We start from the raw sequence: 16,757 nt of genomic DNA on the forward strand, positions 1-16,757 counted from the left end.
TTTCGACGTAGACTAAAAACACACCATTTCAAACTGTACCTTAGTCCTCCCTCCTGATTTCCCCCACCCCCCTTTCTGATATCCCTATCCCTCTTGTCTAACCCCCCCCCAAAATTGCACTTATGATGACTATATATTTAGAACAACACTTCATGTGTATTTTACTAGTTATGGATGTGATGCTTTAACTTGTGGAAGAACCTATGCACTTGTAAGTCGCTTTGGATTAAAAGTGTCTGCTAAATGACAAAAATGTCATTACAATCACATGCCTTCTACATTACCATTTTATTAATATATATATTTCCTTATAGTAAACAGTGACATCCATTCTAACCAGTATCGATCTTTGTGCAAAAACTTTATTTTTTCACTTGCTGATTTCTACCAAAGTTCATATTCATTATCAAACAGACCTTCTCCAAAACATGTCATGCTGACGGACACATAATGCACAATTAGACAATCATGGGTAGCCCAAAGACATTGACCATCACAAGAAAACTCACAATTTGATTTTTTTAAATTAAACATTTTTAAATTAAATGTAGTTGATTCAAAACCTGTATTTCTACACTGTGTTCCAAATTATTATGCAAATGATATTTTTCTCTGATATTCCTAAATAGTCGATGCAAATGACTAAAAGTCAGCATAATTTTAAGGTCATCAACTGTTAGGGAATAATTCGAATGTTACTGAACAAACCTCCCAATAATAACAGTATTTTTTTCAAAAATAAAAAACTTAAAATGCACTGTTCCAAATTATTACGCACAACAGAGTTTCAAAACATTTTATAGGTTTTAAAGATAGGAGGTCATATTTACTGAAATCAAAAGCTATTTAAATCAAAAACATCTTAACAGGTCAAGTTACATTTTAACATAGGACCCCTTATTTGATAGCAGCTTCACAATACTTGCATCCATTGAACTTGTGAGTTTTTGGAGAGTTTCTGCTTGAATTCCTTTTCAGGATGTCAGAATAGCCTCCCAGAGCTGCTGTTTGGATGTGAACTGCCTCCCACTCTCATAGATATTTTGCTTGAGGATGCTCCAAAGGTTCTCAATAGGGTTGAGGTCAGGGGAGGATGGGGGCCACACCATGAGTTTCTCTCCTTTTATGCCCATAGCAGCCAATGATGCAGAGGTATTCCTTGCAGCATGAGATGGTGCATTGTCATGCATGAAGATGATTTTGTTACGGAAAGCATGGTTCTTTTTTTTGTACCATGGAAGAAAGTGGTCAGTCAGAAACACATACTTTTCAGAGGTCATTTTCACACCTTCAGGGACCCTAAAGGGGCCGACCAGCTCTCTCCCCATGATTCCGGCCCAAAACAGGCCCCGCCACCTGACGTCGCAGCCTTGTTGGGACATGGTGGCCGTCCACCAACCATCCACTACTCCATCCATCTGGACCATCCAGGGTTGCACGGCACTCATCAGTGAACAAGACTGTTTGAAAATTAGTCATGTATTTCTGGGCCCACTGCAGCCGTTTCTGCTTGTGAGCATTGGTTAGGGGTGGCCGATTAGAAGGTTTATGCATAACTGCAAGCCTCTGGAGGATCCTACACCTTGATGTTCGCGGGACTCCAGAGGCACCAGCAGCTTCAAATACCTGTTTGCTGCTTTGTAATGGCATTTTAGCAGCTGCTCTCTTAATCCGATGTTTTTGTCTGGCAGAAACCTTCCTCATTGTGCCTTTATCTGCACAAGCCCGTGTGTGCTCTGAATCATCAGCCACAAATCTCTTAACAGTACGATGATCACGTTTAAGTTTTCGTGAAATATCTAAGGTTTTCATACCTTGTCCAAGGCATTATTATTTCACGCTTTTCGGCAGCAGAGAGATCCTTTTTCTTTCCCATATTGCTTGAAAATGGTGGTCTGCTTAATAATGTGGAACGTCCTTCTTAAGTAGTTTTTCCTTTAATTGAGCTCACCTGGCAAACTAATTATCACAGGTGTCTGAGATTGATTTCAGTGATCCAAAGAGCCCTGAGACACAATGCCATCCATGAGTTCAATTGAAAACCAAAAAATGTAATCTTTATGACACTTAAATACAATTTGCATAATAATTTGGAATGCGGTGTATGCACCATGCTAATGTACTCAATTTACTTAGATACATCTGCATTTGAAATTCTAATTGAGTAACTACAATCATTTGAGTAATTTATAGATAATACTTTATACATATTAACATGTATAAAATGAAACATTTGAATTTAATAGGATTCATAAAACAAGTTGCATGATTACACAAACTTACACATAAACATTTCTGAATGTTTAATTTCACCATAACCATTTCACAACCTGATTCTACCGGAAATGATTGAATTGTACATCTCCTGTGTCATTGGAATGTAGCCTTTAGTCTCATCCAGGATATATAGTGGATCCTGTATCGCCGCTGGGTTGAAACCATCCTTTGCCAATTTCCCTTTAATCTGCTTGAATGTTCCAGTGACCACCAGAGAATTCTGAATCAGAAAACAGAGTAATTGAGAAAAATTAAATAACCTAAAGTCTCCTGATGAAATACTAGATGTGAGAAAATATTTTACATTCAGACTTTTAAACATGAATACCTGAATCCTAATAAAGCGAGGTCTTGCATAACTGGGCAGGTTGGTCTTGATGCACTGGTATGTGTCATAGCCATCAAATCCGTGGCCATCTTTCAACTTGAGGGCAGCCATTCCTATTCTTCCCTCATGTCCTAAAGGAAGAAAACCGGTGGTGTAAAATCTAGCTATGACCAGCTTGAAGTACCAGCTACCAGCTGTTGAGCTTTTTTGACAAATAATTGTCAACCTTCATTCTCTCAGCATTTTCACTATCAGCAGCCATTTTTGTTCACCACACACACCTTTTCAAACTGTTAGCTAATGTTACCTAACGTTTGTGGTGAACAGAAAAAACTAGAATATCTTCACTAATGTTTGCCATCTTGAACACACGTGTGAATCAAATTAAACATGCGTTTCACTTTTTTCCAAAACAAACAGGAACTGAACATGGCAGAACATCACTTGGTGTGTGGTGATGTCTATGGGTTGCAGACTTCAGGCAGTCTTTGAATGCAAAATAATGGCAACCAATTAAAGTCAAATTACTTTTGGTGCTCTAAAATGGGCAAATCTTGAAAAAGAAATGAATGAACTGAAGATGACAGGTTAGGGTTAGGGTTAATTCACTTTACGTTCATATTCATATTTGCATTTCAAACCAAATGTCCTGGAGTACAAAGATAAATAACAAAAAGTGTGTCACTGTCCAAATACTTACATACAGCCTTGTACCTTCTGGTTCTAACTTAACTCACACTGTTCCAAACAGAACACGGTTCTGCCAGAAGTTAACGTCCATTCAATGTAGTTTTTCTGCTGTGGTTAATGATTATGGCTGCTAATTTTTTTATTGACTATTCCAGACACTAAAACACTTTGATTGATGTGAATTGGACCAATATTTATAGAGAAAACTACAAATAACTACACAACGTCCCTGTGTTCGGAAGACCGTGTAAGCTCACAATGTTCTGAACAGACCTGAAGCACAACTATTGCAGTTTGTTATACTGTTATGCAGGCTGAGACATAAAAGCCTGTCCAGTTCCTAGTCTCTCATGAGCAACAGCTTCTCCACCACTCTGTCACAGGGGAGCACCATTACCATGTCACTCACTGTATGCTGAAATGGATTGGAAAGGAATGGAAAGGAATTTCACTTTACTCACACACAAAACGCAAAGCTGATCTGGAAGTCATTTTTTATTTATTTGTCATTAAGGTTGCACTGTTTGGAGCATCGTGAGCTAACTCAGTGTTCAGAATACAATGAGTTTACATTACTAAATGAATGTTTAACAGCAGTGGGATTTTGTGTGAAATGTAGTGTTCCTCCTGAGTAATGACCCATACATGCTGTGTCGCTATTGCAGGAGATGGATAGAGAGGGTGAAATATGTAACTATGTAGACTGGAAAAAGGTGGGCCTGGGCTATAGTGCATGTCAAGGTAGCTTTGTTCGTCACATCTGCCAGGAACACAACATATTTCAATGTTTAAAAGATGTTCAGGCTTAGAGAGAATGGATGGATCATTAACACACATGTATCATCATACAATCAAATAAACCTTTCTAAACCACCATGTTACAACAGTATAGTTTGCCCTGTACAACCCGTTTACAAAATCATAATAACAATTTGTCATTTAGCTGAGGCTTTTATCCAAATCGACCTACAGTTGATTAGAGTAAGCAGGGGACAATCCCCCCTGGAGCAAGGCAGGGTTAAAGCCTTGCTCAAGGACCCAACATTGTGCAATCTTATCGCAGCTACACTGTGCCTTGAACCACCTACCTTCCGTGTTCCAGTCATTTACCTTAGTTACTAGGCTACCGGCTGCATTTCAATTTTGTCAGGAATGGATGCAGTCAATTTCTCTAAACAAAGATGTAATGGCAGTAAAGGCTTTTTACAGCTTATTTGTTAATTACCTGGCACCATGACTCCATAGACATTGGCTTCCTCGATGCTGTCCACCAGTATCATAATATCTGTAACTTCTGTGGTTGCCACATTCTCCCCCTTCCATCTAATTTCAGAATAAATAACAAGATGATTACAAAAAAGGATGTGATGACACTTCAATTCACTGATATCCAGTCAAGCAAAAAGGAAATCCCCTTTTGGTCACAATTTATCCATTTAGCTTTAGCTTCAACTGGCGGCTTGCAGTGGAAAATAGAGGCCTGATTTATCGTTACTTAGGGGAGATTTTTAATCAAACAGTTATACTACAGTTTGCAATGGGAGTCATAATACATTTTAAATATGCATGGTTTAGGTGCTACTGAATTATCAATGATAAATTATAAATGTATAATTTAGCAGAAGCTTTTATCCAAAGTGAGTTAATTACAGTTAATTAGACTGAGCAAAGCAGGGTTAAAGGCCATGCTCAAGGGCCCAACAGCTGTCCGGATTGTATCTGGTGCTTAAACAACCAACCTCCTGGGTCCCAGTTATGTACCTTAGCCACTAGGCGGCTGGCTGCCCCATATACTAACTGTACATATGCTGCAGCACTCCCAGTTCTCTGCGCTTGGTCACAGATACCAAGTGGCTCGCCCATCACAGCCCTTTATGGGCTGGGCACTGTTACATGCTCATTTATGAAGGCCTTTTGAGTAAACTCGCCTTGACCTTTGTAGCATTCTCTCCTTTTCCCACTAACAGTTACTTGATGAGGTCGACTAGGTGCCTGCTACTTTGAGTCCCCAGGGCTATTACTGAATTAAGCACAAGACAGCATTTTCTTCTTTTTCTTCTTTTTTTTTCTTCTTCTTTTTCTCCCAATTTTGTAGCCAATTGTACCCCATCTGATTCAATTAGAGCTGGTATTGGATACACCGCCCACACCCTGTTCCTCGGCGGCCCGAAGGAGAGTGACACACCTAATTATGCTGCTCCACATGAGCCAGCCAAACTTGGCTTTTGGCAGGGAATCGGACCCCGGTCCCCGGTGTGCAACTGCAGTGAACTGCAACCGCAAGTCCGCTGCGTCTTAGCCTGTTGCGCCACCGCAGCCCCCCAAGACAGCCTTTTCTAACTGGGCACCAGAGGCATGGAATAATCTGCAAATTTTGCTACATTTAGATATATTAGCACCACTCAGTACAGTTAAAACAAAATGCTATGCTGGAGGAGTGTAAATGTTTCCGGTTGTATGACACTCCATGACACGGCCTCACAAGTACTGAGATACCTCGCCTGGAAAAGGGAAACCGGGCCCCCTTCTGGAGCCAGACCCGGGAGGGGAGCTCGTCGGCGAGCGTCTGGTGGCCAGGCCTTATCCCATGGGGCACAGCCCAAATTGGTAACGTGGGGTCGCCGTCCTGTGAGCTCACCACCTGCAGGGGTCGGGGAGTGGCAGGGGAGTGGCAGGGGAGTGCCACTGTGTTGGAGTTCCACCCGGGGAACGAGAGGGTCGCCTCTTTGCGACTATGTGTCGCTGGGGGGAAAGCTCTGACTGTCGTTTGTGCTTATGCACTTCTTGGAGTCACTGGGCAGCATCCTGGAAAAGGTGCTGCCCGGAGACTCCATAGTTCTGCTGGGCGACTTCAACGCTCACGTGGGCAACGACAGAGAAACCTGGAAGGGGGTGACTGGGAGGAATGGCCTGCCTGATCTTAACCTGAGCGGTGTCTTGTTATTGGACTTCTGTGCTGGTCATGGATTGTCCATAACGAACACCATGTTCGAGCATAAGGTAGCTCATAAATGTACTTGGTACCAGAGCACCTTAGGCCAAAGATCGATGAACGACTTTGTGGTCGTATCATCAGACCTGTGGCCGTATGTCTTGGACACTCGGGTGAAGAGAGGAGCAGAGCTGTCAACTGATCACCACCTGGTGGAGAGTTGGATCAAGACCCGGTAAACACAAACATGTAGTGAAGGTGAACTGGGAACGTCTGGCGGAGGCCCCCGTCCATGAGGTCCTCAACTTCTCACGCATCCCGGGGGAGGCTGGGGACATGGAGTCCGAGTGGGCCATGTTCAAAGCCTCCATTGCAGAGGCGGCAAGCAGGAGTTATGGCCAGAAGGTCATCGGTGCCTGTCGGGGCGGCAACCCAAGAAGGGAGGCTGTCAAACTGAAGAAGGAGGCCTTTCAGGTTTGGCTGGCCCGGGGGTCCCCTGAAGCAGCAGACAGGTACCGGGTGGCCAGAAGGGCTGCAGCTTCAGCAGTCGCTGAAGCAAAAACCCAGGTATGGGAGGAGTTCAGGGAGGCTATGGAGAAGGACTTTTGGTTGGCCTCGAGGAAGTTCTGGCAAACCATCCAACGACAGAAAAGGTAAAGAGGCAGTGGAACAGGCAGAGCCCGCAGATCCCTGGAGGAAGTTGCTGAGGCAGTCAAAAAGCTCCTCAACGGCAAGTCGCCGGGTGTGTATGAGATTCACCCTGAGATGCTGAAGGCTCTGGACATTGTTGGGCTGTCTTGGCTGACATGCCTCTTCAGTGCCGCGTGGAGGTGCTTTGTGTACTTGGAGAAGGCTTTTGACCGTGTCCCCCGGGGAACCCTGTGGGGGGTACTGAGGGAGTATGGGGTACGTATGGGGGCCGTTGTTACGAGCCATCCCTGTATAACCAAAGTGAGAGCTGTGTCTGCATCCTCGGCACAAAGTCCAGCACGTTTCTAGTGGGTGTGGGACTCTGCCAAGGTTGCCCCTTGTCACTGGTCCTTTTGTGATATACATGGACAGGATCTCAAGGCGCAGCCGAGGTGAGGAGAGTGTCCGGTTTGGTGACCTCAGAATTGCGTCTCTGCTTTAGACCCAGAACCCGCTGGAGAGATTATATATCTCTCCTGGCCTGGGAACGCCTCGGGATCCCCCAGGAGCTGGAATGCGTTGCTGGGGAGAGGGACGCCTGGAATACCCAGCTTAGCCTACTGGATGGATGGATGGATGGATGTTGTTGTATATTTTAATGCAGCAATCTTTTATTCGTAATTGTCAGGTCATGTAATTGTTTTAATGCTCACTGCTGTCCTCGTGGCCAGGTGACCTTTGTAAACGAGACTTGTATCACAATGGGTTAAATAAATGTTAAATAAATACAGGAGGTAAGATCCCCACAATCACTATGTGAACTCCTAACCTGAATGTGTCACCGATGCGGTCCTGAAAGTAGATAAACCCATCCTGGTCAACCTTCAGAAGGTCACCACTGTTGAAATAAAGGTCACCTTTTTCAAAAACATCTCTCAGCTTCTTCTTCTCTGTCTGATCATTGCTCTTAGCATATCCAACAAAAGGTGAGGTCTTTGTTATCTTCCCCACAAAAAGGCCAGCCTCTCCTAAACAAATAAAACAAAGCACATTGTTCACTTTATACATCGTTTCCTGACTGTCATGCTTCACTTTTCTACAACACCACCATAATCCTCTTAATTGTTCTATACCTCATAAAAAGTGTCCATAAAGCTGTGGCCAATTTTCACAGCAACTTTCATTTTACAGCATGCTGTACCTGCCTCACAACCTATTCATACTTCATTGCTGGTTGACACCTTTTCTGCATAGAACTGGCAAATGCAGTTTAAAAAATATCAAATCATTACACTAGCCAATGTCTCAAATTATATACGTTTCGTGCATATCAGCCCTTCAATTTAACAATTGTACTTTTGTTGTTCAAAATATTGCATCCATCTTCAAAAGGATGCTTTGTATCATTGCCCGTCAATGTTAATTATTTTTCTTGCTTACTGTTTTTTTTTTCCTTGCTGTCCTGTCCCAAAGAAAAAATGTTCTCCAAATATGCCCACACTACTTCAACACCTCTGTTGTCCTAGGCTGGTTTAATAATCTGAATAATCTGAATGTGTTTCGTCAATATGCCTTTGCCATATCCATGGTGGGCACATTGAAATGTACTACTGTTCCAGGTGGAAATATTGAAATTTCAGCTGAGAAAGACATTCCTCCCATTGAGGAGTTCGATACAGTACCTCTTGGGACTTCCGAACAAAATCCTCTTGAGTCCCGCACTGGCTCCTCTCTTTCTGTGTCGTACTTAATCAGTGCGTAGGGAACTAGTTTCTGTAGTCAAATAAATAATGTAAAGTAATGAAATTACACAAATGATAATTACTGAAACAACAAAGATAGTTTTGTTATGCTTTTGAGTCATTCCCAACTGCCCTGGACACAGCTACTGATGCCATTTTCATGTATTTGTAATTTTCTTCATGTAGAGTCTATTACTTACCCGAAATAAAAAAATGTCCCGCCCAATTGCACCAACTTTTCCCATATAGTTTATGAAGCCAACATTGCCTTCTGTGGCACCATAACATTCCCTGATATGTACATTTCCAAATCTGTGAAGGAATTCTGACCACGCGTCAGCTCGTATACCATTGCCCAGGGCTAGCCTAACCTTGTGATTTCTGTCATTGGCTTTCTGAAAAGAGAGAACATGAATAAGAAACAATTCTTAAATGTGATGTACAGGCAGCGGAAAAAGAAAACCCCAGCAACACTGAAAAAAATAACTGTCTGCATGACAAGTGAAATTTTATTTTTCCACTGGCAAATCTTGAAATGAGTGAAACTGTCTAAACCTCATTTGCAATATTTACTGTGAGTGGCCTGTGTGGGCTGCTGTACAGTATGTGGAATTCATAAGAATAGGGAATAATGCAGCACCACTCTTCCACAAGAAAGTCAATCAGCTCAAGCAGTAGAAATAGAAACTGCTTTGATTGTTCCGGACTATCCCATTTTCAAATATCTTAAGACATACAGCAATTTCTTGTAAAAATTAAACATCTTTGCTCTTTATCCCTGAACCTCTCACCAAACACTCCCCAATCGGCAACCAAGACTGTCTAATATGCATATACATTTAATGTGTAAAAGTGCACGATTGGACATTATTGGTTGAATTACTTGATGACCTGCATCTCAGTTGTAGCCTCTGTATCTCTGTGACGTGTTGTCCCTCATGAGCAAGATATTTAAATTTTTTGTTCCATATCTAAGCATCTGTTGCCATCCGGAAAAAAGGAATTGAACAAATGCACTGATGTAATGGATCAGAGGCTAGACAGTACATATGCACCAGTAACCTGAGATCCATGTTCAATTTATGATCACCCTACCCAAGAAGTAGGGTGCCCAGCCAATGGTAGAATCGCAGTCACATTAGAGTACAGCCATAATCAAAGCTGGACCTTGAATCCAAATCTGGCCCTGGTTTTCTTTTATCCTAGGTAATTAGCTGAACAATTAGTGCCTTCACACCTGACTGCCAGGTAAAGGGAGGATGGAAACCAGCATTTATCAGACCTCGAGGACTGTGATTTGATGATCCCTGGTATAGTCCATAATATATAGGGCTCAATCTCAGGCTACCTTTAAGTTTTAACATTCCCAAGAGTTCAAAAGCTTATGTCTGTTAGCCATGCTGCAATACAATGTGGAACTGGTAGCCTGCCTTGGCCATAAGTCTACTTTTGCGCGTTTTCCTTCCCTGGTGGATCCTCAGACCTCTCACCTTTCCCCACCCACAAAGGCATACCTGTAGCTTCCCCCTGCAAGCTAGCTGCCATTACGCATCCTCCCCTGCTGAAAGTCAAAGCCGTTCCAAGGTCAAAAGCCATGTTATCCACACCCCAGCCCTTGCATACTCTCGGGGTATTACCTCACATACAACATGTTTTTTTATAGGAAATATTAAACAGAGCAAAACATAGTGTGATTCACCTAACACCTCTAGTGGTCATCCCGGTAGTGAAGTGGAACATTTATCCATTGAAGATGTTGAAACTATCATTGAAAAATAGTCAATGGTTTCAGCAATTACCTTTGGAGTGTTGCAGAGGTATCGTATTAATTCTCCAATGTACTGTATCACTGTAACATTGTATTTCCTGCAGTCATCCCAGAACTGAGAGGCAGAAAATTTTCGTCTTAAAATAATTGTCAAGCCTTAAAATAGGAGATAAAATTTGGTTATGATATGGCAGATAACGTAAATAGCGGTACACATACTATCTGCTGTTTTTCGGAATAAGGAATAAATGGACAGTTACCAGGTTTTAACTGACTTAACTGACTAAAATCACCATTGGTTTTCAAAGCTGCTAGGTCACATTTAATATGACATTAAGTTCTTCAACATAAACAAAACACAGATTTTAATTGGGAATACAAACATTTGAAAAAATTTTTATCACAGCCAAATTAGCTGTCTGCTAGTATACTATTTTGTCCAAGTATAAACTTAATCTTCATATACATTTTGCTCTTATATCTTCAACAGACTTCTAAGATGGGTAATACTGTGAAATTAAGTATTCATTAATTATGGAGCCACAACAGTAGCATACTTTTCTCTCGATTCAAAATGGCACCTCCCAAGTTACCACCACAGAATGACTGCTTGAACCTGGGTTGGCCAGCCCAGTTTTATTATTTTACAATAATTTGGTGTCCAATGACCTGCTATCATTACCCCGTTCAATCCCTGCAGTAAGTCCCATGAGAAATGCTGAGCTATGGTACAGAGGAAGACAAACGTAAAGCACATCATCTGAGGTCACTCCGACCAGACGCTGAAGAAACGATGCCATCCACATCCTCTCGTGATTAATCAAAGCAGCCTTTGGAAGACCTGAGGAAAAACAAATATTAGCATTAACTAAAATGGCTCAACAAACAATAGATAACCTAAATTATTAGATACAAACGGAAAGTATCCTTCACAAATAATTTCACATAAAAGCTAGTCAAACTTTATCTGTTCAAACTACCTGTGGTGCCCGAAGTATAGATATAAATTGCCGGGCTTTTCAAAGTAATTTTTGACCGCAGGTCTGGCGACAGGGGCTCATCGGAGGCACGGCTGATTTTATCAGTGAGGGTTTCGATCCCCACCGTGTCACATTCTGCACTGAGGAGGAAGACTGAGATGTTCTGGTCTTGCAGTGCTGGCAGCACCTCCTCAACAGCATCTCTCAGCTCTGAAGCGGTAGGAGGTTAGCATTAAGGTACATTCACATGAGCATGCACACAAGTGTACAGTAATTGTACGAAGTGCTTGTAAGCGCGCTAAAAAACGAGAGGCGGAGATTCATTCTAGTAATGCAGCTCAGTTTGTGAAGTAGTTATATAGTTTTTTTTACGCATCTTCGCTTTACGGACTTATTTTATGTACCTTACAGTACTGTACATGACATGAAATATATTTCTCATATTCTTCAACTACTTCAAGTATGCTGTTCATGCAATTAGCCTAAGTATAACATACTTGTTTTTCACTAGGGCATGGCTGGATGCACACAACGTTTTTAGTATGCAGCATGCCAAGTAGGTTTTAGGTTTATTTATTTAGCACAAATTTTAGTACAAATCTGTGCAAGGTGGGAGCGAAGCCCTTACAGGCTTGTACAGAGCTCCACACCTAGCCAACACTTACTACATTTAGTACATTTAGCGGGCAAAATAAAATGTAGCCAAACCATATCCAACATAGGCTGATACGAGAAAGAAAAGAAAATAGAATGTTTAAGGATTAAACATCAGTTGATACGAGAAAGAAGAAACAGACAACATAGGATGATAATTAAACATAAGATGATATAAGAAAGAAGAAACAGACAACATAGAATGATGATTAAACATAAAATGATATAAGAAAGAAGAAACAGACAACATAGGATGATGATTGAATATAGGATGATACGAAAAAGAAGAAACAGACATCATAGGATGATGATTGAACATAGGATGATAGTAACTTTTTATCTTATGTAATCCGAATTTCTGAAAATGTTATGAACTGATCATTCAGAATTCAGTTACAGGTAAATGCTTGCAACCAAAATGAATGTGACGTGTTTTAATGCAATGTTTTCATCGTTCGCTTACCTGTTGCAGCAATTAGCACATTTGCTCCACTACATGAGAAGCAGTGCAGCAATGATTTTGTCCTAATGTTGTTATTTAATAGAGCAACTTTACAGCCAATTTTCGACAGTCCCAACCAGAGGAATACATAGATTGGCTCATTTCCGAGAAAGAGCGCTGCAGTATCACCTTCCTTTAAACTAGCGAACTCCATCAAACTTCTGCCAATTTTGTTGCTTTGTTTATCTGCATCCAAGTAAGAGTATGTTGTGTTCTCGAAAACAATAAATGGTTTTTCCGGGTGTTTCTTCACCTTGTCCAAAAAACTGTCCAAAATGGTATAGCATGGTTTTTTTCGAATTTGTATTGCGAAATTTATGCACCTTACCACAAATTGCAAATCACGCATGAAGTAAGGAAAGATGATGTGCAGAAACAAAGGCAAAATAGCCAATCCAGCTAAAACAGTATATAATACGTACATATTAGTAGGGATACCAGACAAAAAAAATTCAGCAACTTACTTTCACTTACTGTGTAATACAACGACTTTTGCTTACAAATGTAGGCGTGAGGTCGACATCTCTTTATGAAGGCGGGGTTGCAAGGACATGTTCCTGTATTGTTTACTTAGGCTACTGAGAATGTTTAACTACTTTCCTATACGGCACCGGATGGTTTAGTTGTAACACCATCCACTTGACCATTAATGGGTGAGTTGTGGTCATGCAATCACTATTGTCCTGACTAATATTCCCCTTTGAGCTCACAAGAAGTTTGATGACTCTGTTATACACCGAGTGAGCACTTTATTAGGTATTTATTATACGTCTTTTTTAGAACTGCTGTAGCCTATCCGCGTTGTGTGTTCAGTGATGCTCTTCTGCATACCACTGTTGTAATGTGTGGTTATTTGCATTACTGTCACCTTTCTGTCAGCTTTGAACAGTCTGGCCATTCTCCTCCGACGTCTCTCATTAACAAGGCGTTTCTGTCTGCAGAACTGCTGGTCACTCGATTTGTTTTTGTTTTTTGCACCATTCTTTGCACACTGTAGAGACGAATGTTCATAAAAATCCCAGGAGATCAGCTGTTTCGAGATACTCAAACTACCCTGTCTGCCCCCAACAATCATTCCACAGTCAAAGTCACTTAGATTACATTTGATCCCCATTCTGATGGTTGATGTGAACATTAACTGAAGCTCCTGACCCGTATCTATATGATTGTATGCATTACACTGCTGCCACACAATTGCCTGATTAGATAATCACATGAACAAGTAGGTGTAATAAAAGAAAAAAATATTCAGAATAAAGTGCTCGGTGAGTGGACAATATATATTTTTCAGTATTTGCTAGAACATGCTTTCCTCTGGAAATAATGCCTGTTTTGCTAACTGCAGTCTTTCCAATTCATTCATTGGGCAGATGCAAAACAAGTTACAAAACTGTAATTCCCATAGTTAGCACATACCGGGAGAGTCAGAGATCTTATTACCATCATATTTGTGCCACAATTTACATTACATTACATTACATTATTGGCATTTGGCAGACGCTCTTATCCAGAGCGACATACAGTTGATTAGACTAAGCAGGAGACAGTCCTCCCCTGGAGCAATGCAGGGTTAAGGGCCTTGCTCAAGGGCCCAACAGCTGTGCGGATGTTATTGTGGCTACACTGGGATTAGAACCACCGACCTTGTGTCTCCCAGTCATTTACCTTAACCACTACGCTACAGGCTGCCCCTTTAAATTTAAAACAATTAGACATTTTTGAAGGGGACATGAAATAGCACACATTCAGAAATTCAGAGTCAAAAATGTGCAAGTTGGAATTGAACAATGGCAACATATTTTACTCATAACTCAAATGTTATTTGGTAGTATGATCACTTCTTTTCTATAATCACTTGATTGTGTCACATGACCATAAACACCCTGCTGAAAAAAACTGCTCTAGCTTGCTGTTGAAACAGCTGGTAGCTGGTTGACTAGTTCAGACCAGCTCCATACTCAACATTGTTTGACCAGCTCATGTTTTGAAACAACTGGTAGCTGCTCATTTCGAGCTGGTATAGCTGGATTCCAGAGCACAATGCGCTACTGGGTTCTGATTCATCCTCAGTACTACACGAGCCGAGTTCAGTGAAACTAATGCTCCAGTTCCCGAGCAGGAAGAAGATAGGTGGAGCGGTGACTATGGACAAGGATCAAAATTCAGATAAAAAAGGTTTTATCAGCACTGACAGACAGGGGCAGGGAACATTCTACCAGCGTTTGTGAAAAAAGAACGATGTTTGATTAATCAGTATGCCTTTCATTGGCTGCCCTTGTGCTTAACCTATGCTCATTGGAACCCATGCACACAGGTCATTAAACTTTATAACTTTATACATTTTAAAGGTCACTTTAAACTACCGCCTGCCTGTTCAGCAAAGTCTATTGTAGCACGCCATTCAATCCCTCACCCACATATTGCCCTTAGCTTTTTATGTACATTTATGTACCCTGATATTCTTCTGTCTTTACTTCAAGAAGGAGAATTGGTACCTGTTGTTTTCCAACTTTTTACCCGTATTTTTACTGAACACCATTTAGGCCTGAATGAAGCACATGGTTCCCCCTCGTAGAAAGGAATGAAACAAGTCTTTAGCATGTCTGTGTCATTAAATGGTTATACAGTTTACTTCACATAGTAGGAGAAAATATCAGTAGTATGCTGACTTGCTTGCTTACTTGTCTCGTAGGTGAAAACACTTGCATTTCCAAGAAGGAAATCTTATTATAAACAAATAGTTAAATATGAACCTTGGTCAGCAATAGACAAATGTCCAGCTTCCATTGTAGCATTGTGGTAAGTGTGTCATCATGCAAGGCTGGATATTGGGTGCAGAGATGCATTCCTCAGCTTTCAGTCTTTTCATGTCTGAGTGGAGCTGGTCGTGTGCTATTCCCCTTTGGAAATGTTTGCCCCTTTATTCATTTCAATTCCTATGGCATCTGTATGGGTGCTGCTATGCAAATGTTCACCACACAGCCTGCTCAATCTATCAGATCGTTTTGTTCAGCCTTGCATAGTGCATGCCTTTATCTAACATCTTCCCTGGGTCCTGCTGAATGTCCTTATATAGTTTTCTGTCAAAACTACTGTGCTGTAGTTTCATAAAATATATTAATGATCACAAGCAACTTTAAAAAACACTAATTCATTTCGATATTTTTATACCAGTGTCTGGAAGATATGTAGGGTTATCTACGTTATTTAAATATCTAGGCTGCCGACAAATTTAAGAAAATCAATTAATTGATAAAAGTTGAAAGACTAAGAAATTATGGTATGATTTTGCCCTAAAGTGTTGATTATACCTAATCTGATTAGGAAAGTGCACTTATAATGGCTTAATTAGGTTACTAAGAACCCCCAAAAAGCAAGAAACTGAGGTAAAAAAAATAAAACACAAATAAGCCTCTCAGTGAAAAGAATAAAGATATAAATATAAATTCAAATACAGATATTGGATTCTGCTGCCTATTTCAATTTAATTTCAAGTCGAGGAATTAAGTAGTGAAAGGACTGTATTAAGTATTTTAAAAGGACTGTAGGCCAGTGAGATTTCAACAGGTCAACTTGTTTTTCCGCTTTGCTTTCATTTCATTTCCTTTCTTTTTGTCCAATTTATGGTGTGGTCACCTAGCAACTCTTCTGAGAAACTAGTTCTTTAGTTTGATTCTAGCTCTAATGCGCATGACTGCCTTTTCTTCTGCACAATGTTATCTCACCCTCTGGAAATATATTGTATTCCAGAGGGTGAGAGCAGCTCACATTTCTCTTGGTCTCTACTTGTGACACCATATACCATATACTTAAGCACTCGGTTGCTATAGTTGTACCTTGACAGGATCCCTGTATGCGTGAGTATTCAGTCCCCCTTTCTGTTCAGGGCGTGGGACCGGGCAAGGTTGCCCCCTATCTCTTTTAGCTTTGCATTAGCTCTTGAACCATTGGCAGAGACCATCCAAACACACACTGACATAAGGGTCCTACCATGGTAACTCGCCATAAGACTGACATAGCATGGCCATAACGTTAAACTGGTAAATTTAACGACAGATGTTACTATCGTAAAATGTACCAATAAAACAATGAGTTTAATGTCATTTGACATCTCCTGGCAAAGGGCTCAAGTCAAGTGTTAAATAGTACTCATAAAACTCATAAAATAGTAAAATGATGAAACTAAATGTAGCAATCTTACATGAATACTGTGTGATGTTATAACTGAATACTGATACATGACCAGTTATCATT

The 16,757-nt window shown here is 40.9% G+C and overlaps 1 protein-coding gene across 2 annotated transcripts; it reads right to left on the bottom strand.

Annotated features, from left to right (window-relative positions):
* Positions 1-357: 357 nt before the first annotated feature.
* On the bottom strand, positions 358-12,984 carry LOC133131699 (long-chain fatty acid transport protein 2-like). Of its 2 annotated transcripts, none has more exons than XM_061247112.1 (10): positions 12,465-12,984; positions 11,348-11,557; positions 11,123-11,208; positions 10,399-10,482; positions 8,800-8,994; positions 8,540-8,630; positions 7,687-7,885; positions 4,521-4,618; positions 2,606-2,736; positions 358-2,497 (listed from the first exon to the last, which is right to left on the bottom strand). In XM_061247112.1, the coding sequence occupies exons 1-10, from the start codon at positions 12,925-12,927 to the stop codon at positions 2,324-2,326; spliced, it is 1,731 nt and encodes a 576-aa protein (XP_061103096.1). In that variant the 5' UTR covers positions 12,928-12,984; the 3' UTR covers positions 358-2,323. The 2 variants fall into 2 exon arrangements, with proteins under 2 accessions (XP_061103096.1, XP_061103095.1); XM_061247111.1 differs by having other exon boundaries at positions 10,399-10,523; positions 11,050-11,208.
* Positions 12,985-16,757: the final 3,773 nt, after the last annotated feature.

Source organism: Conger conger, chromosome 6 (genome assembly GCF_963514075.1).
Source record: "Conger conger chromosome 6, fConCon1.1, whole genome shotgun sequence".
In the NCBI taxonomy this organism is placed as follows: Eukaryota; Metazoa; Chordata; class Actinopteri; order Anguilliformes; family Congridae; genus Conger; species Conger conger.

What these genes read in the sequence shown, in the direction of transcription:
- LOC133131699 (XM_061247111.1), bottom strand. Translation starts at nt 12,927, where the DNA reads ATGTACGTATTATATACTGTTTTAGCTGGATTGGCTATTTTGCCTTTG. An exon ending in CGCATCGGTGACACATTCAG is followed by an intron (nt 4,619 to 7,686) that starts GTTAGGAGTTCA and finishes TTCTGAAATTAG; the next exon opens with ATGGAAGGGGGAGAATGTGG. An exon ending in CTATGGAGTCATGGTGCCAG is followed by an intron (nt 2,737 to 4,520) that starts GTAATTAACAAA and finishes TTCTTCCTTTAG; the next exon opens with GACATGAGGGAAGAATAGGA.